Source organism: Poecile atricapillus, chromosome 18 (genome assembly GCF_030490865.1).
Source record: "Poecile atricapillus isolate bPoeAtr1 chromosome 18, bPoeAtr1.hap1, whole genome shotgun sequence".
In the NCBI taxonomy this organism is placed as follows: Eukaryota; Metazoa; Chordata; class Aves; order Passeriformes; family Paridae; genus Poecile; species Poecile atricapillus.
Genome location: NC_081266.1, coordinates 6,820,852 through 6,847,673, shown reverse-complemented (window position 1 = coordinate 6,847,673; position 26,822 = coordinate 6,820,852). Strand labels below are relative to the sequence as shown.

At 44.4% G+C, this 26,822-nt stretch overlaps 1 protein-coding gene across 3 annotated transcripts in view; it reads right to left on the bottom strand.

The window, feature by feature from the left end:
* Window positions 1–5,752: 5,752 nt before the first annotated feature.
* KDM5A (lysine demethylase 5A) overlaps window positions 5,753–26,822 on the bottom strand; it is a 49,074-nt gene continuing 28,004 nt past the window's right edge. For 2 of the 3 annotated variants that reach the window (XM_058852785.1, XM_058852784.1), the window contains exons 18-28: window positions 24,908–25,025; window positions 21,816–22,171; window positions 21,122–21,260; window positions 20,075–20,254; window positions 18,531–18,692; window positions 16,972–17,523; window positions 16,097–16,240; window positions 13,105–13,264; window positions 12,370–12,590; window positions 9,916–10,329; window positions 5,753–8,384 (exon numbers count right to left, since the gene is read on the bottom strand). In XM_058852785.1, the coding sequence (XP_058708768.1) occupies window positions 8,172–8,384; window positions 9,916–10,329; window positions 12,370–12,590; window positions 13,105–13,264; window positions 16,097–16,240; window positions 16,972–17,523; window positions 18,531–18,692; window positions 20,075–20,254; window positions 21,122–21,260; window positions 21,816–22,171; window positions 24,908–25,025 (2,659 nt within the window). In that variant the 3' untranslated portion in view covers window positions 5,753–8,171. The remainder of the gene's footprint in view (window positions 8,385–9,915; window positions 10,330–12,369; window positions 12,591–13,104; window positions 13,265–16,096; window positions 16,241–16,971; window positions 17,524–18,530; window positions 18,693–20,074; window positions 20,255–21,121; window positions 21,261–21,815; window positions 22,172–24,907; window positions 25,026–26,822) is intronic. The other variant, XM_058852786.1, reaches the window with a different exon arrangement.

Here is a 26,822-nt window from a genome sequence, read left to right as displayed (position 1 = left end):
TCAGCAGAGGTGCAGGGGTTTGGTCAGCCTGGCCTGGCTCCCCACACACCCCCAAAGGAGAAGGTGGCTTGAGAGCCCTTCCCAGGGAATGGAACAGCAGCAGCTGCTGCTGCTCATGAGCTTCACTCTCTGCCATTCTTGACTATCAAATTCCAAGCCTCATCACCCTTTTGCCACCACGAATTCAAGCAGTGATGCTCAGGGAGCTGACCAGACCAAGAGAAATGTACCCAAAACGAGGTATTTCCCCCATGAACACGAATGACTTCCCTTCAGCCAGAGAGGCTCACAGCATCACAGCTCTTTTTGACAAGGCCACTTCCTTGCTGATCCCTGCAAGCTAACAGAGGGTCAGGCACTGCTTGCCAACCACCTGGAAAGTGCTGGGAATGTGGTTTCATTTAGTATGGCACAGCCCAAATACAAACCTTTCATGGTGATCAGGGAAGGAAAAAAAAACCAAAACCAAAACAACCAAAAAAACCACGGTGATGTGTTCAGATTGGGGAATTAATTGAAAACATGGAGCCAGTGGAACTTCTGAATTTGGTGTTCACCACAACTGGCATCTAGAGGAAAAAGGAGACGGGTCTTTGATATTTTGATTACCTTGAAAGGTTCCCACTACAAGGTTTGGGGTGCTTACACCCTGGTGCTAGAGCAGAAGCCGTGGATTCACAGGAGCAGAGCAGGAAAGAGCTGTTTTACAGTGCTGGTGGTGCCCAGGCACAGTCTCAGCTCCTGAGGAAGGAGCCAGGCAGCCCTAAAGGGAGGGAGGCGAGACCTCCCCTGCTGCCAAGGAAAAGCAGCTCGGGAGGAGCCAAAGTCTGCAAAGGGAGTTTGTCCTGGTTTCCTCTGGCCTCGCTCCCTTGAGAACAGGGACTGCCCAAGGTGGAATGGAAAGGCCCAGGGGGACGAAAGCAAAAAGCACAAGGAACGATCCCGTTTCTCTGAGATCACCAGAGCTGAGAACCAGGGACACGGAACAGCCTCTGCTCAGGGCAAAGCAAAGGCAGCTCCTTTTGGCAGGAATCTCAGGTGTAGCTCGTCCAGCTCTCTGCACACTCTCTATAAACAGGAGTTACACAAAGGCCATGCCCACCTTCTGCTCCAAACAGGAATCTGACCCGTCAGCTTCCTAGAATCACTGTAAAAATCCTGCAAGCTAGGAACACCTTTCCCGTACTGTGCACTCTTCCATTATTTGTTTGTTCAGCTTTCTGTACCCTCGATCTGCCCCAAATCCCAGAGTCTGAGCACTCGGAGATGATTTGTAGCAGGATGTGCAGCAGCACTCTCAGCTGGGGCTGTTCCCTGGGCACCAGGCGGTGCCAGCAGCCTCGGGGTGCCAGGAGCGCTGCCAGAGCCTGCCAAGAGAGCAGCCAGAAGGGAAATGCAGGAATGCAGCGCTCCCGAGACACGGCAATGCTTAAGGAACCGAACTGGCAGCTGTGTGAAACGCGAGCTGTGAGCTGACAGGAGACAACAACGCGCTGCTCATCCCACTGAGAGCGGAGCTGTTCCTCAGCTCCCCAGCCCGGACCTGTGCGGGCTCCAGAGCTGCTGCCACAGCCCAGCAAACGAGCAGGGGCTGCAGGAGATGCCAAAGTGCAGGGGCTGCAGGAGATGCAGGAGATGCCAAAGTGCAGGGGCTGCAGGAGATGCAGGAGATGCCAAAGTGCAGGGGCTGCAGGGGCTGCAGGGGCTGCAGAAGCTGCACAAGTTGCAGAAGCTGCAGAAGCTGCAGAAGCTGCAGGAGCTGCAGGGGCTGCAGTAGTTGCAGGAGTTGCAGCAGCTGCAGTATTTGCAGAAGCTGCAGGAGCTGCAGCCGGCAGCAGCAGCGGGGCAGGGACAGCAGCCCCGTGTTCTCCTCGGACAGGAACTCCCAGCAGCTCCCCCGCAGCTGCCTCCAAATCCCTTCAGGTCCCTTCAGGTCCCTCCAGGTCCCTCCAGATCCCTTCAGGTCCCTCCAGGTCCCTTCTCCGGAGGGCGCGGGTGTCACAGACCGCAGGAACTCCGCAAAGCCGCCCGTGAGGACACAGTGCCCCGCCTGGGATTTACACTCGGATTTACACTCGGATTCACACTCGGATTTACACTCGGATTCACACTCGGATTCACACTCGGATTTACACTCGGATTTACACTCGGATTCACACTCGGATTTACACTCGGATTTACACTCGGATTCACACTCGGATTCACAGTCGGATTCACACTCGGATTTACACTCGGATTCACACTCGGATTCACACTCGGATTCACACTCGGATTCACACTCGGATTCACACTCGGATTCACAGTCGGATTCACACTCGGATTGACACTCGGATTTACACTCGGATTTACACTCGGATTCACACTCGGATTTACACTCGGATTCACACTCGGATTCACACTCGGATTTACACTCGGATTCACACTCGGATTTACACTCGGATTCACACTCGGATTTACACTCGGATTCACACTCGGATTTACACTCGGATTTACACTCACCGCAGCACAGCTTCGCTTCCAGAGCCGTTCAGAGCACAGCTCCTCACAGATATTTGCTGTTCAATAAATCCTCGGCACTTTCATTTCCCGTTCCCACACCCCGGGCTCTTGCCGGGCCATCCCCTCGCACACAGCCCGGGGCTCTCCCTGGCCCTCCTGGCCTTTCCAGCTCCCCACCTTTCATTTCCCGAGACCACAACTCCCACAAGGGCCGCGTTTATTGCACCCAAAAAACATTCTTTATTGCACCTGAGCTCTGCTAGCTTCAGGCTTAGTGACCAAACACTCTCAGTGACCACTTCGAGCATGTGAAGGAGTTCCCTGCTCTTCCTTTGCATCGAGCTGGAGTCAACCTCAACACCTGCTTTTAGCACACCACAGCACTCAGCTTCTTACAGCAGGTTTAACTTATTCCAGGAATGATACAAAGAAACTTCTTCCACCCCTAGGAAAACATTCGAACCCTAGGAAAGTTTATATTATATGAAATTATATCCTATTATTATAAATTATTATATTTATTAATTATAATAGTAAATATATTACTTCCTAGGAAAAACAGGAAGATCACTTTCTGGACGGACTGTAATCTTAGTCCAATCTGGTTTCCTTCTGTGATCAACTCCATGGGCAAGGGGAGAGCAGTGGGTGTTGACTGACAGCAGAAACACACTTAGGGAGTGGATGGACAACCTACAGTGGCAGTGAAAATGGGGTGGATTTCTGTGCTTGGGCTTCAGCAGTCACCAGTCTGAAATCCTGGACATGGACAGCTGCAAGGTGTTTTTTCCTGCCCACCTGGGTAGTGGCACAGAACACACTCAGATAACATCAAACAATGCTGGCAGAGCCCGAAACACGGGAGGAGGGAACTCCCATTCAGCTGGATCTCTCCTGGCTCAATGGAAAGTTTAAAGTCCCACATCTGAGAAATGATAAACCAGAAGAGCTGGGGCTAACAGAGTGCAGGGGAGCCAGCAGTGCCTGCAGCCATGCAGGCCAGCCCTGGGGGAGGTGCACAGCACAGCTCTGAGCAGCAGGTTAAAGAAGTTCTTTCCCCCATGTACCCAACAGGTTGAAGCTGTACCTGGAGTAACACACCCAGTTTGGGGCTCCTCAGCACCTGGCAACCTGCAGCAAGCACCAGCACGACTGCCAGAGGGCTGCAGCTGATGCCATGGCTCAGGGGAGGCTGAGCTGGGTTTGTTCAGCTCAGAAACCCAGGCTGCAGCACCTGCAGGCTCCCACTACCCTGTGGATGACTGGAGAAAAGATGGAGCCAGACTCTGGCAATGGGCACATTACTGCACGTGAAGTTTGTACTGAAGATGCTACAAAACCAAATGGGAAATCAGAGAACTCATTGAATGTTCATCCCTGGAAATACTCAACATTTCACTGGACACAGCCCTGAAAAATTTCACCTGCTTTTTAAATTTGGCACTGCTCTGGTCAGGAGATTGACTCAGATGACCTCCAGAAGTATCCCCAACCTAAATTACTGTGAGTTTAAAACCTGAACAGATCCATGTGAGTTTCTCAGCGTGGCTGATGTAAAAGACAATGTAACTGCCTGTCATGGTGTGTGACTGTGTCCCAATCCCTTCAGGCAATTCCCAGAAGAACAGTATTACTTCTTAAGTCTTCATTACCAATGGCCCAGGCTGCACAAGCATTCAGCTACAGATCTGTCAAAAGATCTGTTTAAATCCTAAAGGTGATGGTACTGAAGGTCAGCAGTGACATTTCTCCCTCTAACAGCAAAGCTGCCAAATTCCAGGCCCCGTTTTTTACAAGACAAACCTGGAAACACTTGGTTTGTACAAGCTGTACAGCTCAAGCCCTGGCCATTTTCAGCTCCTCACAGCAGCTCAGGCAATTTCTTTGACCTTTTGTGTCAGACACGTGAAAAGAAATATCACCAGCAGTGGCAAGTAGCCTTTGTAGACTACAGCATTAAGACATGTACCTTTCTAGATACATGAGCTAATATTTTTTGTGTACTGAGATTGTGTCCCCAAAGCATGAGAGAGTTTTCCCACAGCTGCAGCAGACCTGTAAGAACATTTCTATCTTGGCTTTGGCTTCTCTGCCAGTGCTTGTATAAAAATTCAAACCCCCAGGATCTGGAGACAATACCACAGCTGTAGCTTCGGGTTTTTCAACCACTAACTACAGGTTTTTCCAAAAGTTAACATTTATTCATAAGTTCATACTATCAGCAATCCTTTGATAGGAATTACGCTCTTAAAAAACAAGCTTAAAACAATAAGATGTAAAGCTAATAATGGTCTTCAGTTTATGAACACCTTATCCAAAAGCAGACGAGACATCTGTGACCAGAAAAGTGTGGCAACCTCCTCCCAAGAGCGGAACAGAGGCTCTCCATGTGGCTACATGAAAAACAGCTACTGAAAACGTGACTTTTGCATATGACTCGTACACTTCTTTCCCTTGTTTGCTCTTTCCTGTGCTCGTTACAAGCAGAAGGAGCACGCTTGCGTTGTGGAGCTGTTTGTTTCCATCTCGCTGTAACAAGAGCTACTGGCAACACTCTCCAGCACACCTTCCAGGCAGAGAAACAGGAACATGCAGTGCAGGCTTACTCCAAGGTCTCTGTTCCAGTTGATGGCAATTACACACAACGACTTCATCGCGACACAGAACGCAGGAACGCTTACGAGGATATGCTCGGGCTAACAGGAGATGCTAACCGTGCTGTCCCTGGTGTGTCACAAACTCTAGGAGTCAGGAAAGAATACAGAACACTGGGATTCTTTAAGAAATCTTGTACTAGTCTACTTCTGGAACGATTAAACATCTGTGACAGATAGTTTATCCACTCCATATAGGGAAACATTTATGTAGTACCATCAGTTAAAGCTCGAAGGAAAAGTAACAACTGTTTAAATCAGTTTATCAAAACTAAGTGTACATTGAGAAGGGAAAAAAAAAGTAACTGGAGGCAAAAAGAGGGTATGTCTATCTAAAGCATAGACTCCTTCATAAATAAGTAAACAAATAATATTCTTAAATTTGCTAGGGTGCCCGTTCAGCCACATGCTTAACCACAGCTTGCTTTTGCTTTTAACACCACATTAAGTCTTTTAGGAGCAGGAATTAGAAGTCTGTGTCCAATTTGCACTCAAAGCTCCCAAGACTCCGGATCTTCTGCCCTCCATCTTATTTCTTTTTCTTTTGCACATTTTTCCTCTTCCCAGGTAGCAGGCACACATAGAAGAAAACAATAAAGTTCTGTCTACCTGAGCTGAGCTGGTTTGTTTGTTTTTTTTTGGATGGATAATTCTGCCAGATAAATAAACTTCCAAATATCAGAGAACAAGAGAAGGGACACAGAACAGTCAAGACAGCACACTTTTGTTTTTGTCAATATTTCTTTAAATCCCAATCCAGCTCCTAGTAAGACTGGACACTACTTACAACACTCCTAGAACTGCAGAAGAATGGAAACACAATAGGGAGCGAGTGGAGAGGGGGACAAGACAGCCCAGGGGCTGACTTCAGACATTCACATACACCAGGCCAGCATCCACTGGAGTCATTAAGGCCCAGATGCCCCACTAATAGGAACAAACCCAAACACAAAGGTAGCACATGAAATGTATTTACCTATTTAAACACAGGCAGCTGGTCAAGCTAGAATGGGGAAGGTAACTGCTAATTCCTTGTACTACAAGGAAGGAATGGAGTAAAAAAACCCAAGCCCACGGGCAGGTTTTTGCTTTGTGAACCTCTGTCTGTGCTGCTGGTTAACAGTGGTAAGTATAAAAAAATCAAAGAAAAATAATCTATTTATAGAACAAGTCAGTAGTCTGAGACATTTAGAAAAAAGTAAAAACAAGTCCTTCTTTAAAAATGGATTTACTAAAACAACTGTCACCCAGGATGACCCCAAGCCCTCTGGTCCTCTGGCAAAGCCAGGGGCAACTTCAGACAAGAACTGTTGCTGATGTAGGCTGGAACACATCCAGCCAAGCCAGCAGGGAGGGGTTTGCACTGTGAACAGTATCTGCAGACTGCTTGCTGGTATCACAGGAGGCCATGCCCGTAGCCTGGTGATACTGGAAAGAGTTGTGAGTGAAACTTTTCACAGAAGCACATGTCAGTGTGACCTCTGAGGTAAGTGGGCTGTCTTCTTTCCTCCCCATCCCTGGGCACAGATCTCAGAAGCCGTGCCCTGGGCGCTGTACCTCCTTGCCAGCTCCATCCTGCGCCACGCAACTGTAACGTGCAGGAGTGCAGAACTCTAAGCAAAGCTTAGAACAGGAGAGAGCATCCCTGTGGAAAGGGAAGCACTCTGCTCTTCCCAAGTTCTGGTCTAGCTAAACATTATCAATGCTTTCTGGCCCTCCTCAGGACAGGAAGATCGGTTGTTTCCCACTGAGGAAAAAATTTTGCCTAGTGGAGTAGAGTTGGGTTTCTTTTTTTGGTAAACAGAACCTTTGCTGATTTCTGAGATTATGAGCTCCTCTGCCCCTTAGCTACAAGAGAAATTAAAATAAATTCATCCACTTGCTCCCACCCTTACAGTGTAGTGTTAGCTGCCTGGATACGGAGGCAATTTCGTTCTCCCAAGACACTGCTCCGCACACTGGGCTGGCACGGCGAGGCCAAAGACAGATTGCCAGGTCCCCTCAACCTGGTAGGTGTGAGAGCTGCAGCCTGTGCCCACAGTTCCAGGCCAGCTCCACTGCCAGCTTGTTCTGCTAACACCCTGAGGTGCCCAATCGAACAGCCTCGAGTCTGCTCAGTCCTGGAGAGCCACAGCCACGGCCGCAGGTGTCTGCACTCGCTAGTGTCACAGCGCTGGAGCTGGCTGGAGAACGCAGCAGGAGCCAGAGCTGGGGGAGCCTGGCAGAGCTGGGGGAGCCTGGCAGAGCAGGGGGTGTCTGTGTGCCAGAACAGGGGGTGTCTGTGTGCCAGAGCAGGGGGTGTCTGTGTGCCAGAGCAGGGGGTGTCTGTGTGCCAGAGCAGGGGGTGTCTGTGTGCCAGAACAGGGGGTGTCTGTGTGCCAGAGCAGGGGGTGTCTGTGTGCCAGAGCAGGGGGAGCCTGGCAGAGCAGGGGGTGTCTGTGTGCCAGAACAGGGGGTGTCTGTGTGCCAGAGCAGGGGGTGTCTGTGTGCCAGAGCAGGGGGAGCCTGGCAGAGCAGGGGGTGTCTGTGTGCCAGAGCAGGGGGTGTCTGTGTGCCAGAGCAGGGGGAGCCTGGCAGAGCAGGGGGTGTCTGTGTGCCAGAGCAGGGGGTGTCTGTGTGCCAGAGCAGGGGGTGTCTGTGTGCCAGAGCAGGGGGTGTCTGTGTGCCAGAGCAGGGGGTGTCTGTGTGCCAGAGCAGGGGGTGTCTATGTGCCAGAGCAGGGGGTGTCTGTGTGCCAGGGCAGGGGGTGTCTGTGTGCCAGGGCAGGGGGTGTCTGTGTGCCAGGGCAGGCAGTGCCTGGCTGATAGAGCAGGCCATGTCTGCCAGAGCAGGCAGTGTCTGTGTGCCAGAGGCGCTCCCGCTGTCCCAAGGAAGCCAGCTGTAAGGAACGGGCCAACTCCGCTGCACATCTGTCCATCCTGGCAAGAGAAGCTCAGGGGCTACATCAGCTTCAAACCCTCTCCTCCTGAAGGGTTCCAGTGGTCCATTTCCCAACAAGTTCAGGGCATCGAGCAGCTGCTAACTCGCCTCCTTGAGATCTTCCATTGGTAGTTTGTAGCTCAGCAAGAAGGGAGGAGGTGGGGCGTGGGCAGGGCTGCTGGGCCCCTGCAGGGGTTTCTTTGCACAGTTTATACAGATGTAATCCTCATTCTCAGCCATCTCTGGGGAGACCCCGACACACACCTGATGGAACCACTCATCGCAGCCCCCATCACACTGCACCCAGTCCACCTGCAAGAGAGCAATCAGCAACACTCAGCCTGTTACAGGGAGGACAGACAGACACAAACAGAGAAACACCTCCTCTTAAACACACCTCAGCTACCAAGAATACAAAAGCTCTGGGGCAAAAATTAATGCCCCTATAGAGCTTGTTTAAAAAGGCTACTTCAGTTTAATAAAAACTTCCAACAAACCTTGCCCCTCTTACACTGCAGTGATACAAAAACTCTCTGCTGCTCCTGAGGAAGATGACTCAGCTCTCCACAAATGAAATGAGGTGTGCTAAAACACATTTAAAATGCTCAAGGATGGTTATTTCAGCACAGATGAGAGTCTCCAAACACACCCTCTTAGACTGCATTATCCAACAGTGGCTTTTGTAAAGCTAAGTCCTAATGGTGAGAACATTTATGCTACAATGCAAACTTTGAGCTGAACTCGCTGTGGAACAATTTGGAAAAGACAAAAAATGAGCTGGAATGTAGGAAGGAAAAAATGAATGATTTGATTTCTGTAATTCTTTGAACAAAAGTACAGGTTAATTGGAGTCAGTGGGAAGAAACTCAGATTTGCAGGATAAGAAACACAGATTCTCCATTTTAATGGCATCCACTGGTACAGCTATAAAATTTGTTAATGTTGTAGTTCTGCTTTCCATTTACAGAGGAATGTAAAACTGCATCAGAAAAACAACAGTAGTGGCCACCTATATAAAATGAAGTAACACTATCACCATAACAGATTTTATTTTAGCTTGTAGGCAACGACTCCTGGACAAATTTTCCAAAGTGATTAGTAATGGACATCAACAGCTGCAGCTTCAGTCATTACATTCCTGTACTTGCCAGTTTTTGACAAGTGTGGCATTCACCTGCTCAAAGTGCAAAAGTACAGATGTGTACAGAAAACACATTCTGAAAATATTTTTGATCATCAGTCTGTGTTAAAAGCTGACAATCATGACAGGCAGTACCACAGGGAGAGGCAGATCAAGTTTCATTTCTAATAATCCCATTAGGTCTAAAATAATTGATTATTTATCTCCAACAAGCAAAATGAACCACTGAATTCTGAAGATCACTCAGCCTGCAGCATCACTGTTCACAGAGTACATGCAAAAAATAGAGAAAATCTACTTCTTTTAGGAACATTACACATGTTCCTAATGTGTGGGAGGACACTCAGTACCAGTGGTCAGGACCACAGCAAAGCCAGGAACATTTCTTTCTGAGTCAAAGAATTAATCCTTTGACTCAGCCAGTGCATGTTGCACATACTCAACAAAAATTTACACAGCTTGAAGGAGTTAAAACTTCCCAACCAAAACCTAGTGCCTTTTCCCAGATTCTGATTTTCCATCTTCTGTTTTGAGTACCTAAGAGAATGTGGAAGTTCTACAGCTTAATCTGCTAAATGTACCTACCCAAGTACTACTCAGTCCTCTCTCCTTTCTAACCACACCACTTTGGTTTCTCATGCTGTCACCTTGCACAGGGGCTCTGACTTAGCAGGGAACTGCCAGAACCAAGGGGAAACTCACTTTGTCCTTGCAGGGCCTTTGGCAGTTCTGAGCAGCACACACAGCGTTCTCATCATCCGACTCCTCTGCTCCTGACCAGTCATACTTGGAAGGAATATCCAGAACCTTCTTCTCTCTTTTTTTCTCTGTGCTCTCCTTTGCCAGTTCTACCTTTGCCACAACTGCCTTCTCTCGCTGCTTCTTCTTCCTCTCCTCCTCCTTAGCCAGTTTCTTTGCCAGCTTGTTCAGCTCTTTTGTCTTGTCCATGGTGAGTTTCAGCTTCTTCTTCTTGGGTTTTTCCAGTTTTTTCAGCTCTTTAGATTTCTGCTTCATATCTCCAAAGAACTGCTCTGCTCTCTCCAGTTTTCGTTTCCGCTTCCTCTCAGAAGAGTCCCTCCCTCTCATTTTCAGTGGTTTCTCATCCATGCTGTCATCCTTCATAGAAAAATAAATATATTTTACTCAAATACGAATTTCCTGCAAACCTGAGGTCTGAGAAATGTACTTACCTCTACCTTTACCCTGATATGACATGAAGAAATCTAGCCAACAACATACTGTTACAAATTCTAAACAAAAAAAACCCCACTTAACTTCATTTTCACCATACTATAAAAAATTTGTAAGTGCTATCAACTGTGTCAAAGTACAATCACCCAAAAACACTCAGTGGAAAAAGTAAATTATTAGCAAGGGTATGAAGGCAAAGTAAGCAATAATTACAAATCTCTTCTCACATTGTTTTTTTAATAGAAGTTGAGAAGATTAGTAATTTGTTAGATGCTCTTGCTTATTTTTCATCCGAGGTCAGTCTTGCCTGTAATTATTTTTGAGAGAAAGCAACTGCTGTTTTGGAGATTAAGGAAGAGTAATTGGTGAACTCTTAAAATGTATCATCAACTCAAGCAAGGAGAGAAAGCAACATCCGTTATTTGAAGGGCTTCCAAACTGGCAGGCATTGTAAATATCCTGGCGCCATCGAGAGCTCCTGAATAACAGATTCAGGTCACAAGTGGGGCCTAAAACTGGCCAGCTCTGTCCCTGCAGGTAGCATTCACAGTGACAAGTCCCACTCACAACTGAAAGATTCACTTGTGTAGTCCTTTGTACAAACAGGACTGACTTGATTTCAGTCAATGCAGCTATATACTTTAACCTTAATTATTAATAGATTAAGAACATTCTATAAGCCAGTAAAGAGACTGTTTACTGTACATTACTGAATATAGCTACTCCACCCAAAACCAAATCCTCTCAAGATTATTTCACAGAAGGCTACTTATTTTGTATGTAAACAGCCATGGAATATATATTTCAATTCAAAATGAGCAGTTCTGGTCAAGCAAGGATTCAGAAAGGTTAACCAGAAAACGTTGAAATGCACACACACTCTACACTCCTCACCCCACTCCCCTGGAAAAAAGCTTTGCTTATCTATAAATATAACAGGCTGGCATATTATTTATAAATTGTTATTTGCTGGCATCCAAACTGCTCTTCAACCAACTCCCTGCCAACACCATTACATTAAAAGAACATTAAGCTTACACAGTAGCACCTTTCAGTAGCTGGGAGGCAGGGGCAGTTCTACACTCCACACTGATGCAGCTTTACACTTTAACTCATCCATTGTGCATTGATGGCACAGAGCTCACCTAACCTCGCTGCTCACAGCATGCAACCTTCCATCCTGCATTACTGTACACCACCAAAAACCCAAAAAAGAAAGAACCATCACCTTACGTTCTTCCTGTGCAGCTCAGAAACCCAACAAGCCATCATAAAACCCACACACTCAAACTGAGCCCTAACTGCAGCTGACAGATGATAAAAAATGGGTTCCACTCAAGCTCTTCAACCCAGCAGCTGACCTGCTCTTCCAGCACCTTCCCTGGCCCTCTGTATCAATGGAGCTCAGTGATTGTGGCTAGAGCTCAGATTCAGCAGATAAACCTGCCTGATGCTGGCAGCTGGGCAAAGCAAGCAGGACATCTTCACAGTACACCAATAAAACATTTGCTGTATCTACGTTATTCTGAGGAAGAACAGGAATATTACTGCCTTCATTATCAAAACATGTTTTCCCCAGTAACATAAAAGTATCATGTTACATAAACTAAGTGTAACTTTTCATCTTCCTAAATGCTTCTTGTAACTCTTTTGCAGATTAGTTCTGTTTCCAGGCATAATCGAGAAGAGTGTTTCCTCCCCTAAGCTGTTATGCTCTAAAATAAGGTTTACACATGGAACTACTTGAGAAAACTGTTCTAAGTACGGTTAGCACGAGTGATCGAGAACTCAATTGCTGGATCACTTATTCTGTTATTTTCTGCAATCTACTACTCTCTCCAGATAAAATCAAAACATGACGAGCAACTGAGCACTCAACTATTCCAGATCATGTTTATATAAATCCACCAACAGAATGTGGTGGGATTTTTGTTCCACTCCAGAATATTTCTTCAAGTTCCCTACCTCCATGACATGAAGAAACCTGTCCTCAGAGGGTGGATGAGTGGCCTGCAAAATCCTCCAGATGTGCTGAGTTTCATCCAGGGACACCTCCAGGAGATCTCCAACCATCATCAGATCTTCCAGCTGAGCTTTTGCTCCAGGTGACAGCTCCAACACAGGGGGCTCCAAACTGCGAGGTACCAGAGGGCTCTTCCGAGGCTGCTTCCTTGGAGTGCTAGAAGCTTTCAGACAGGAGCCAGGACACAGAATCATTAAGGCTGGAAAAGACCTCTGAGATTATCAAATCTGTGCCAAGCCTACCACTAAACCATGTCCCCAGGTGCCACACCCACACATCTTTTGAACACTTCCAGGGACAGTGAGTCCACCACTTTCCCAGGCAGCCTGTTCCAATGCCTGATCACTCTTGCAGTGAAAAAATCTTCCCCAATACCTAATCTAAACCACCCCCAGGCAAAGCCACAAAGATAAAAGGAAGAGATCAAAATGAAAGAAAATAGGTATTTTTTACAACATTTTAAGATGGGAAATGGTAACAACCAGAACACATTGTCACAGGTTTATGTATCAAAAATCAGGAAATGAACTGCAATGTAACTCTGCTGTACCTTCCTCCAGACAGTACATCCTGCACAACCAGAATGGACAACAGAGCAGTTAGCAGTTCCACACCTCACTGACTGCCCACCCCTGTTATCTACTTAATTTTACCTCAATGTATACAAAAGCAAATACCTTGAGAGCAGCTTTTAGAAGCAGAGGAATAGGCGTGCTCAGCACAGAACGAGGGAGCAGTCCACATGTGTGTCACCACCTCCTCTGATTTAATGGGGATTTCCTCATCACAAAATAAATTGGGCTCCAGGCTGCTGGAAGACTTCACACTGGCATTGTCCTGAAAAAGACCCACAGCAAACATGCAACATCTGAATTCAGCAAACACCTACTTCAAAGTAAATTCTACTGAAGACTGAGCAGTCTGCTGCTCCTAAAGCCCTTCTCCAAAGCACTCCATCAGAGATACCAAGACCAAAGGTAAAAATTCTGTCCCTACTTAAATGGTGGATGAATAGAGGAATTACGGAGACAGGTCAGTATATTTACAGCTACTGCAATGAAAAACACTTGCCAAGTTTCCTCGCTCAGCAGTCCCTTAAGAATGGTCTTCAGAAGTCAACATGATGAAAAGAGGCTTTCTCTTAGCCTACATAATTTATTATTTTGCTTGAAAAGTCTGACTGCGAGCCCATAAAGACTTGTATCTTCAGTAAAGCGGGGGAATGCTGAGTAAATTACAGTGACTACAGAAAGAAAAAAGAGGGCATTCCAGCCCAGCAGCAAATATCAATATAATGACAATCAAACACTGCCCTGGGATCAGTACATTGATGGTAGTGTTAAATCAGTTTAAGCTGGGACCAAACACTGAAAGAGGGCTGTTGTGACTATTCCCATGAACAGAGTGACGATGGCACTGCCTTGTGCTCAGCTCAGTGTGTTGAGTGAGACACTGAACAGCAGAAGGTTCTGGGCAAGACACCACCATTCTTAAACTCTCTTTTTATGTCATGAAATGACAATCTCTCTGTGGCCTTCAGTTGCACGTTTCAAAGAAAGTGATACACGAATGATTTCTGTACAGAACTGTCAGTGGGAAATACAAAATGAAATATCCCAGATGAAAAGGCAGAATAAAAACACTCAGAAAGATTAAGGTATTTCTCCCTACACTGTAAAGAGTTTATATCTTGAACAATATCCTGTTACAGGTATTTTATTGTACTACATTAAAGGAAGTTCAGGGCTAACATGTAAATTGATTTTTGAAAAATCATCATCAGTGGCCACAGGCAATACCGGTGCAAAGAAATGAGAAAAAATACAAGACAAAAAACAAATTATAGGTGATTTGACTAATGAATGTGTCTGCTTGGAACAAATCTTCCAAAAAATCTAGCTATTGCACTCCTAAATGCAGATTTACTGGCAAGAACCTTGCTTTAATTAAGAGACATATAACATAATCAAACAGATTACATTTTCATATCTACTTCTGTAACAACTGAGCTCTTGAGAAGCCAGAGACTGTGGTTTTCAAAATACAGTCTCTGAACCCTTAGGAACTGAGGATTATTCCTACAGGGTCCACAACAAGAGCAAATTCATACAAGATGCATAATGATCTGTATCTTTTTTTAAACACACTCAAACATGTCTGTGTATCAAAAATTCAAGACAGCCAACACTTGAAAGTCAACAGTATAAGAATAATTAAATTCTGAACAACTTTGGGTTTGTTTGGGGGTTTTTTTGGGTTTTGTTTTTTTTTTAATCTTGCTTTTCCGAGCTTATACCTGAAGAATTTGATTATGGTTGCCTGAAAATTTGTCTTCTATTCCAATTGTATTAGTTGGCCTAACAGAACACATTTCTGGTCTCTAACAGCTTTGCTTAAACAGGTTTTTATTTTTAGGTTTCTACAATTACATCAGATGAACATCCAAATCAAAAGGGGGAAATAAGATTTTTAAATGATGACAACAGAATCATCAAACAAATTAAATTATGCTCCTGCAAAACCCTGAGCTCCTGGCAAGCATATGCCATCTTTCTTGACATATGTTCTATCACAGCCTCAGAAAATACCACATCCTTCAGAAATGCCTTATTAAGACTCCTGATGCAAAAAACAGTTTTGGGACTTACTTTTAGATATAAAACTAAATGAATTAAAAGCTGTAGCACCCAACAGCCATGTACTCTTGGCATTTCACAGGGGCCTGTAAGACAAATCTGTGTATTTGCATCAGGCTGCTGAGAAACAAAACACTTAAAAACAGATTACAGCAAATCATACCTGGAGAATGTGCTGCCCCTCTGTAAATCAGAATATCTGCCTTAGAAGAATTTACATGTCTCTTAGGACAGCACCTTTTAATGCAGAGACAACACTATCACTAAAAAGAAAACACTGCTCAAGAAGAAACTGTGGCATTGCCTTTGTCTCTACATATTTCAAAAGGACATTTCAATACCTTGAAAACATATGGTTTTCTCCACAGCTGCCTTTTCTTATGGAAGTTCCTCTCTAGATAAAATCCTCCAAAAATTTAACTGCAGTTACAATTTCTGTACTGAATCCAGACACTAATTTTACAACACAATGCAGACATCTTGTATCAAAAAATTCCACACTCCAAAATGGAACACATGTACCTTCTTTATGCAAGGGCTGAATGAAGAGAAAGGTATGAAAACATGCACAAAGCTCTGGCATCAGGAAACTTCTTACACAGCGTGCACTATCTGAAGGCTAATCTTTTTGCTGTGGCAAAAACTTCCCAAGAGCTCTCCACACAGATACTTATATTTATGACTCGTGGTATCTCTGAATGGGGCATAAGGACAATGCTCCTCCTCCAGGGTGTTAGAAATGCAAATGCCTTTGGAAGTGTATCTTTCTCCTCTGCACTAAAAGGCAGAATTTGAATTTTGAAATTCAAACAGGACTTCGGAAATTTTGCATAAAACATCGCAAAACTTCACAATAGCTCAGAAAATGAGGACATTCGGATAAAAATCAAGAAATATCTCTTCTGCCACAGGCCCTAGGACAGAATATACACAGACAGCTTAAGATATAATAAATATTCTGATAAAAATGGATTAATAGAAGACAGGTAATCTGTATTAATTCCATGCAAACAAACCACTCTGGATTACTTACCTTTATGTCATAGCCATATGTCTCCCTGATGTCTTCATCAGAGTCTGTCTCTTCATCATCATAATCCAAAGTCTGCCGTGGGGATGAGGACACACTCCCTATCACTCTGTTAAAGGCTGACTGCTGAAAACTTGTCAAGTGTCCCTAAAAAAAAAAAAACAGAATATGGAAGTGAAACAATAAAATCTCCAGGAAAAATCTGTAAAAACCTAAAGAGTTATTAACAAAGAAAACAGTGGTTCTTTTGGCCTGAGGATAACTGCTTGGACATCACAAAAGAGACCACTTGTAGCAAGATGTAGAAAAAAGACAGGGAAATATCCAAGTAAAAGGTTTCATTTGATTCTGATTATCTGTTTTTTAATAACAGTGACTAGGAAGAGCCAGATACTGCTCTTCAGTGCTATAAAGCACAGCTTCCTCACCACAGCATGACCTGGCCTCACTCTCAAGGTGAAGAGCTATGGAATTATCAGTGCCTGACTACATTCCTCACTGAAATGTACTAACAAGACACCAAATGCCTGGGAATGACAATCCACGGGAAATTGTAAATACTGAGGCCTTGGATTCTGTCAAGAGGAAAATGGAACTTGGACACCAGAGCAGCAACTGTTTTGTACATCTTGAGGCCTGCAGCTAGCTGTTAGAGCTGACCTGATGTTACAAGCACCTTCAGCAGTTGCTACTGACAGCGAGTACAGAGCAACAGAGCTGTTCCAAAACCTGCAGAGCACTGAACTGGGTAAGAAGTTCTACCATGAGTGATCCTCAGCTTTTCCCTGCCCTCCCCTCTCCCCACGCTTCTCCAAGAAAAATCCTGCCACCCTAAGTTGGGGCAAGCGCAGGGAGCAGCGAGCTGTTCCCACGCCTACCTGCAGGTCGGGGTTGGCCGCCGCCTTCTGCAGCTCTGCGCTGATGATCTTCTCTGTTTTCTCACGAGCTGCCTGCTCCACCATGCGCTGGCTGAGCACAGAGAGCTTGGCCAAGGCAGAGGACAGCTCGTCGGTGGCCAGGGCCTGCCGAGCCCGGTCCTGCCAGCTCATGGCTCGCTCTGTCAGGCACTGCAGGGCCTCCCCCTCGGGCAGGCGCACGGGCAGCTTCTGCAGGGACACCAGCAGGGACAGGATGGTCTCCAGCCGCGGCCGGCGCGAGCGCATGCACAGGGGACACAGGAACTTCACCTCCTTGGCCTGCCAGCTGGAGCCCTTCTTCTGGGAGCTGCTTTTGGGCAGGGGCACGCAGCCGCTGTGAAACCAGTCCTTGCACAGCTCGCACTGCAGCATGAACCCGCTGGCCGTCTTGCGGCAGATACAGAACTTGACCTCTTCGATTCTGTCCACCATGGTCATCTTGGCCAGGTTGGCTGCCCTGAGAGCATGCATGGCTTCAATTTCCTTCTGTTCCCGCTCCTTGAATACAGCCACCTGCCCAGCAAGGACACAAACATGTCATCGCCTTCACAGCTGAGAGAGAGACTTCATTCTACTAGCAACACAGGAAAAGGGAAAAACAGCCAGCCCAAACAGATCAAGGGATCTAAAACTGGCCCAAAATTTAGAAACTATGTGATCTAATCAAAACTTCATCTAAGACACCTCCTCCTCAGTTGCTCATTACTCCCTAGAGTCCTTCTGATAGAGATGCTATGTAAACTTTAGATAACCTTCCCAGTATCTACAAAGTTTCTGAAGTTGATAGTTAAATCTGTCATAAGGCCCCCAGAAGAACAGGTTTTGATTCCAGAGAAGTCAGAATCTCTTCCATTCATCTCTTTAGCAAGACAATGGAGCTGAGCATCGTTTCAGAAGCATCTGAGTGACCACAAACCTTCTGCAGCAACTTGCACTTCCTTAATGTTCCCATTCAGGTAACTATAACCAAACATACTGCAGTAAAACAGATTGTGTATTAGCCATACTAATGACCCTGCACATATTTTCTTTGTTCCCAGGGAAAGGGCAGCCAGATGACAGCAAATTCTTCTGATAAGCAGCATGAATATCCTCCAAAAAAAGAGGAACTAAATAAAACATTCCCTGCAGCCCAGTGCCCATGACCAAGTATTGTAGGCTGATCACAAAACTGACCTAACCAAATATGTGTTGGTCCTGGTTAGGGCAAAGCTGCACTTCATGACTTCAACATAATTTCAATAAATGTTAATATTAGATGAGCAGCCACAGATAGTAACCCAAGAGCACTGAAGTCTTACACATACCCAATGGTATTAAATACCAGCAGCTGCACTCTGAACTGTGCTGCCCTCTACCTTCACTGCAATGAAAGTTGAACTACATTCTTGGGTCAAACACCATATTATGAGGCATCTTTTCCAGTGAAATTCATTCACCAGTTCTTCCCCAGAATTTCTACAAATTAGAGATGACTGAAGCCCACACATCAGGAGACACCACATTTCACTGCTCCTTACCACAGCTGCAGCATCCCTGGCCTCCTCCAGCCCATCCTCCAGTTCACTCAGGGATTCCAAGTCAAGATCTTTCTCCTTTTCCTTCTCCATCAACTCCTTCGCCCTCTTCCGCCTGTTCTTACTGCTCCCGTAAACACCGATGTCAGTCCGTGGGCTCAGAACCTGCAATTGCCAAGGAAACTCATCCTGTCAGACCAGGGACATCCCACCAAGGAATGGCCACAGTGCCACCAGGGAACCAAAACTACTCAGCAATCTAACCCCTTGGATTCCTGTCTACTAGCACCAGGAAAAAGGGAACAAACAGGTAAGGATAGAAGTGTCTCCCAGTTATGGAACTGGAATGTGATCAGCAAGCAGGGGCATGGCAGGTGAAACTGAAAGCCACTGTGTTTGCTGATTAAATTACAGAATTTATTCAGATTACACTACCATACATATAGCTAAGCAAAATACTACATGCAGCTAGACATCCACAGTTCAACATTCACTTCAAGAGTCTTTATTAATCAAGTCTTCAAAATTATTTCTTATTTACATCAGCAATTTGGTGCCTGAAAAACCCCTAAAAGTATGCTATAAGCCTTTTAATATCAATATGAGAGGCTAAAAAAACACATTTAATAACAAGAATAAAGCTTTAAGTCATTGTGACTAGTTGGAATGCATATTTAAATATAAAATCTAGCAAATTAAATTCAATATAGGAAAGCTCAAATTGCTACATTTAGGAAAACAGAAAACCAGAACACATTAAGTAACTAGCTAGGCAGAATAATAAAGAGGAACAAGCTGCATCTAGAGTGCATCATAAAGTGAACAAAAATTAGTGTGATGCAGTTGCAATAAGGAAAATCCCATTGGAAAACATTAAACATCAGTTTTGAGACACAAGATGTAATTACTGCACTTCACACGACACTAGGGAAAGTCAGAGTGAGGATTCTGTCTGGATTTGGACATCCCACTAGAAGCAAAGACAAACTGCAGAGAATTAACAAAATAAGAGAATGAAAAATACAGCCTCTGAGAATGCAGCTGAGCTGGAACTGTTTTCCTTAGAAAATGGAAGCCTGTCAAGTAGATATGATAGATCTTCAAACACATGATTGATTTTTATTAAAACAAGGACAGTCACTACATCCACTGAAGTGAAATAAACAGTAGCTGACTAATTTTTCTTAAACAAGTTTATAAAATATCTGATCTATTTTCTTAGCATTTAAACCGTGAGGCAAGTGAAAACATTTATCAACAGGTCTATGTCCGTTTCAGGCCCATATTTCTTCAATGACAAAAAAACTGCTTTATTTTTCCTCCTCCTTCAAAAGAAAGAGATGAGGTAGTCTATACATAAAGCAGGACTAACCAAACAGATTTTCTGCCTTTTTCATTCTTTTTACCTGAGAACAGCTGAAATTATGTTCTACTCTGAAAAGGAACTGTAATCCGGTGTAACTGGACCAGCTCCTCCCTCCAGACAGCTGAGGCCCATTTCTGGCAGAGAAGTGTGCTCTCCTGACAGGGAAATACGTGTTGCTCACCTGCAGCAGGCTGTAGCTGGAATTCTTCTTGAGGAAGGTCCTCCCTGTGCGCTCCCTCCAGGCCCGAGCTGCGGCCACCTGCGACTCCAGCTGGGGCAGGGCGTCCAGGCGCACCGGGATGGGGCGGCCTTTGGCAGACAAGCTCTCCAGCTGCTCCAGGTATGCATAGTTGCTCCCATTCTGGGGTGAAAGAAATTTTTCTAAGCCAACAATTCCATCCTTGTATCAGCTGCCAGCCTAATTTCAAGCCATACACTATTTTGTCACTGCCTAAAATAGAGTTCCATAGAAAGGAAAGGAAAGGAGGGCAATGTTTCAATCTACTGTTACTTTAAACAATTCTCTCATACAGCTTTTATTTTAAGTCATTTAGACATGGCCAGCTGGCTTAGGGAGTAAGACAACATTCCATTTCCAGACAGTTATCTAAATGCTGTCTGTTTAACAGCAAGAGTTGTACAGGGGCTGAATCGGGATTCTCATTTCAACTCCCAACAAGTACCTGGTAGAACATAAGCAATTCTAGTTCAACAATCAGCACCCAGAAATATCACAGAGCTCTGGAGCAAGTTATGTGGTTAGACCACAGTAGGAGGGAAGGTTACTGAACTAATTAATCTCTTTCAGAAAATTCTGGCCACCAGTGCCATTAAATCTTACAAAACTTTAGAGAGAAAACAAAAAACCAAAAGAATTTCCACAGCCAGATCCAAAACTGAAAACCTGAGAGCATCCTCTGCTGCAGCTAAATATTTTCAGTGACAGCATGCTGAACAGTTCCAAAGCCAAATACCGTATCATAATGAACCTGCTAGCTTTTACATCCACTCTGAAATGCATAAAAGGAAGGGGAACAGAAATTGGATAGCCAGTGGGGAAACAAATGCACAAGAAGAAAATCAAGCCCACAAGCTCTGCAAGGACTTTCAAGAGCCATAGCAAGGCTTCTCTTCGGGCCACCTTTGTCAGGAGAGGTGCTACGAATAAAGGACACATCTGAATCAAAGAGTGCAAGCAGAAGATTCCAGTCCCTGCTGTAAGCCCTACCTGAATGGCCTCCACTTTGGCTGTCCAGTCTCTAGCCCGCTGCAGGGCTTCTTTCAGTGCCAGCACATTGGGCAGGTAAGCAGGGATGTTCTTTGCTTCATTCACGATGCCCTCCAGAGCCATCATACTTTGGCGTGGTCTAGAGTAAGAAAAACCCAATTCCAGCCTTCTCTCAAAATGCCAGTGATCTAAAGCCATCAGTTTGACAGGCTGGTGATGCAACTTGGTCACTGCACTGCAGTGTAGGATAGCATGGCTCTATGCTCGGAGGGTGCTATTGGCTACCAAATAACAGGAGGTGAGAATGCTGATGGGCTTGGCACAATGGAGCTCAAAAGGGCACAGCATCACACCCCCTGCACAGCAAGAAAGCTGTCTCGTGCTGGTGGCATAGCCAGGGCTCTTTGTGGAGGGGGATGAATAGCAAAACACAGCAGCAACACCCACAGCTTCAGCCTCCTGCCACTGTGCAACATTGATAGGGAATCAACACTTCAATCAATTCATCAATCTCAAATCCAACTCTTGAGCAATCTAACTGCTGGGAGGTAAAAAAACAAAACAAAACAAAAAACCAACAAAATAAGAAAGGCAACTACAGCTTCAAGGACCCAACCTTTCACCACACTTTTCAACAGAGGATAAGAAACTAAAGTGTGTGACCTCTAAGAACAGTTTGGAAAGGAACACTCACCTGGCCTGCAGGCAGACCTTGGCCTTCTCCTCCCACCTCTCTGAGACTGTGAGCAGCTCCTGCAGCTCAGCCATGGCTTTTTCTACAGCGTGATGTGGTGCCAAGCCCACACCAGAGTCAATCAGCTTCTTCATCACATCCAGGGTGACTCTCTGGGGATCCAGGAGGGTGGACCTCACCTCATCCAGCCACCGTGCCTGCTGCAGTTCTTGCTTCAACCTTGGCAGTTCTGGAAGTTCAACATAAAGGCCAGAGCCCATGTCTATCAACTCCTGCAGCTTGGAAGAGTCTGGGATCTCATCAATCATAGCTTCTTGAGCACGCTCATGAAATTCTTCCACATCATCGAGCAGATTCTGAAGCAGCATACAGTACAAATCAATGAGGAAAAAACACTCACAGAACCCAAAAGAAAATCCTACTGAGGGATCAGTCAGCTGTGAATCTGTATGTGATCATCACATCATCAGTCTGAGCTTCTACACACAATGCCAGCTAGCTGTCACAAGCCATCAGGTCTGACAGAAATTAAGTAACAGACCATCTAAACTTATTTGATGGCCTAATGTTTTATACCCTAGGCATATTATTAGTTGCATCAAACTCTGCACCTAAAATAGCACTACTGCAAATGACAGCTCCCAACAAAACAGAATATTTAGCACTGCCCAGTCAACGTTAGTTTTGAAATCGTGGGGAGAAAAGGGACTTCTGCAAACAAGTCATCATTTCAATAGTGTCAGGGGCATTACAGAAATGACAGCGACACAAAGCAGAAAAAAACATGCTGAGGAGAGATAACAAGCCAGAGATGTATGAGAACACAAATACCACAGGTCGTGAAAATAACGATGGTGAAGTGTGAAAGTTATGTTCCCTAAAGCAGGACCACCACTTATAAGCATCAGGGCTTTACTGCACTAAGGAAAGAAATGAAAATGCAAAGCCCTTTTATTAAAGGAGACAATTTCACAGAAATCCAACTGCACTGCTGCAGTTCTCATCCTCATGGTTTGGCACTGCAATGAAAAAAAAAATCATAGACAGCAAACAGGCAGGAAAGAATCTCTGCAGGAGATTCATCCAAGGACATTCAACCAGCATACTCAATTGATTCACCCCCAAGTCTCTCACAAAAAAGACAGGCATTTCTGACAGCAAGCCGATGGCACCATCAGCACCAAAGCCTGCATCTCCTTAAGCTTACTGCCCTTTATGGCTGATGCTGCCTCTCATGACTGTCTGGAAATCACAAGGCATTTATAAGAAAGATTAGGATCTACATTATAAAGATTTTGATTTTGATCTGAATGCTTCATAGTGGCAACAGTAAATTATTACAGTTTAGTAATTACAATGCCTTTTGTGTTAGAAAATACTCATCATCCAACATGACAATTACTGTGCTTTTCATTATGACGGATAATTGCATTCAAATGCCATGCTCAAAGCTAGAGAGTGCTTAGGCAAAAATGATCATTATCTGACTTCATTCAGAAACTAAAAGACTACAGTTTGTAATCAGTAAAATGATAATATTTATTTATTGACTAGTGATTATGCTGAGGCTTCAAGAACATGCACATGCATAGGCAGAGTACTTGAACTAGAATCAGATTCCTGATGCTGAGGGGTGGGGGAAGATGGCCTAGCTGGGAGAAGGGATTAGACAAAATACATCTGAAACTGTGAAGAGTTAATTGTATGCCTGCAGCCCCCTCACCTACTAATTATGTTTTAATTGGAAACATGTTTAAAATACATTAAAAACAAACTCTTCTGAGAACAATCTTACATGTCTACCTAAGAGACGATGATAAAATTTCATTAATAAATATTAGTAAGTATTTTTAGGTTGTATGTGGGAAGAAGTGAAGTAAAACCATCCTATCATATGAGGATGAGAAAGCACTTTCCACTTCATTAGATGCTGGCAAACTGGTTAGGACAAAGATCAGCATCAACAAGCCTGGCAAACCTGCATACTAGAGCCCTATGGTTTTCTGAAGGAAATAGTTTTCAGAAAAAAAATGCCAATATTATGTAAACAGTAAGAAATTCCAATACAAAGTGTCTCTTATCAACACTGAACTATCATGGAAAAGTTTATATAAACTCATGAATGAACAACATGATCACTAACAAACACTTACAGAAAAGAGGCCTTCTTAAAAAAGAACAAAGAAAAAACAAACAAAAAAACCACCCAAAAAACCTAAGTTATTTTTAAACTGTATGTTTGGCTATGTAGCAGCAGCTGCAGCCACGGTGATGTTCAGGATTTTAGGCCCTCTATCTAGTACTATACAACACCTGTAAAACTGTACAAGCTGAGCATGCAGGTTAATAAGTGATTAATATACATCTCAGGAAGCATTTCTCTAGGCAAAAAATCTTTATTAAGGAGTTTTCTACAAGTTGTTTAGTAGGTGAAATACTGCTTAGTATTTCATCACCAGTGACAGAGAAACAAATTAAGACTGCTGCTGAAAACACTTGTTATGATGCAGAGTGCCAGAATGATAAATGGTAATAGCAGCCAGGGGAATCAGTGTGATCTGGATTACTTATTAGTCCAGATTCCTTCACAGACAGGTGCAAAGATATATATGAAGGGCAAGAAATGCAGGCCATGCATACAGATGAAGAAGGCTCTAGCCTGGAAAGCAAGGCTGAGATGTATTTATGGAATAACTGACAACGTGGCACTGCTTTCCTGCTGCCCTGAAAAAGCACACCCATGTAACCCCCAGAGATTTCTACAAGAACATATAAAGGGTGGGGTTTAGCCAGAAACTTCACCTCTACAGAGAGCATTAACGATGATGGAATCAGAGTAACTGCTTCAGAGATTGGGCACTGGGCTGCCTGGACAGTGACAGGGGAAGGGGATCTTTTATCTCTGTTTAGCTGCAGCACCACATCTGACAACCTGCTGCACCAGGCACCTTGAAAAACTGCACAGATGTTTTACACCAGAAGCTTTTCATCCTGTCCACCAGGCAAAATTATCTGTTTAAAAAAAAGTACTACCACAAAGCCAGAACAAAGCAAGAGGCACAACGTTATCAGAGGAGCAGATGCAATCTTACCTTGACTTGTCGGGCCTGGCTGATAACACATGGCAAGCTGAACAGCTGCTGCACAAATGCTTTAAGCTCCTCCATAGTCAGCTTGGTCCGTGTCCTCCCACTGTCTGGGCTCACTCTGCTGTACAAATGGGCATCATTAAATATTAGGGGAGAGATAAGATTGGATTTATCCACAGTGACAGAAATTATCAAGATTACTGAGAAGTTACAACCAAAAACATTCATCACCTAAGAACTCAAAAAGAAAAACGTAACTCAAACTGAAGAAGAATTCCAAAATCCTGCAAACAAAATTTAACACAATTCCCCTATGTCCCTTCAGGATCATTCACCCTGCCCTTCAGAGGTACAATTGTCTAGGGGAGTTTCAAACCGAGTTTGTTACAAATAGAAGAACATAGCCCCATAAAGTCTGCTTTAGGCAGCTCAGGAAGTTGGCTGCCATGCCAGGCACTGACAAGAAGTCTGAGATATGTAACAGCAACAAGCTCTGAACACAAGTCTTCATTTCTACTGCTTTCTCTCTTGTAGCCAGAAAACTGCTGAAACTGACCTTGCAACAGAGGATTGATAGGCAGTGGGACAGGTTCTGCAAAGACATTTCCATTAAATATCACTCGGAGCTAAGTGTAAAAAGCCCACTGAACGGAGTAAAAGATTTAAAAATGATACACTGCACAAATTAAATACTTGGTGCATTAAATACTTGGTGTACAGATCACTGGCAGGCACAACTTCCCAAGCACGACAGATTTCAAACACTGAAGAGCCCTTCCCTGCTAATGAATCTACATTTTAACTACAGAAATAGTAAAGAAAAAAATTCTATCTTATGCTATGGACTTACATAAAACGGTAAATGTAAAATTTAGATTAATGATCAAATATAATTTCACACCAGCTAAACCTCAGAGGGGAAAAAAGAATCCTGCAGGCTTTGACTGTGCCCCCAGAATCCCTGAGTGAGGGATCAGGGGCTCCAAGGGACACAGCTGAGGGAGGGGACACTCAGCAGTGTCCCACTGCCACTCTGGCCCTTGTCAACCACACACTGCCACAGCACAAGATGCTGCACAGAAAGGTGCAGCTGTCCCTGCCTGGGGAAACTCCCAACTTCCAGCAGAAGCTGAAGATCTAGGATTAGAATATTGGGCAGAACTTCACAGCTACACATTATCCATTTTTTGGGTTTATTCATACTGAGATGGGTAAGGCACAGATTTTCTTCTGCTACATTTGACTGTGAGTTTATTGTTGCACTAACCCTGCCAAATTGCTCTGTTTGAGCACTTGTTTTTAATTTGCTTTTTTAATAACCCTGTTCTTTCTGTAAATGTGATCCTTCTCCAGGTGTTAAATATGAACATAAACATTACAGAAGCAGCTGAACATGACCTTTATAATTTCACTGCCTACCACTGTTCAAAGAAGTTTCAAGATCTTCTTCAAACCTCAACTCAGTGAAACATTTTTAGTTAGCATACAACAGCCCTCAGATGTATATACAAGTTCCTTTTTTTGCCACATAAAATTCTTTTCTCTTTAGATCAGACATGACACTGAAAGTTGCTGAATCCTCCTACCTCTTGTCTTTCTTGGGTTAGTTCTGGAAACCCACCAAATAACTAACTGAAGAGTTATTTCTTCTTACATATATAATGATTTATAATGAAATATATATATATATATATATATATGTATATCAGCAACTGAAGGACTGTTGAGAGGGCTGACATACTCCAGCAGCAGGAGGAAGAGCAGAAAGCAGCACCAGACCAGGAACACCTGGGAGCTACCATAATTAAACTTCACTAGAACAATTAGGTCAATGCAACCCCTGTCACGCTCCTTCCCTCACCTGGATCAGAGTTCTCAGTGAGTAACACTTCTGTGGCAGTGGGGCTCTACAAGCAAT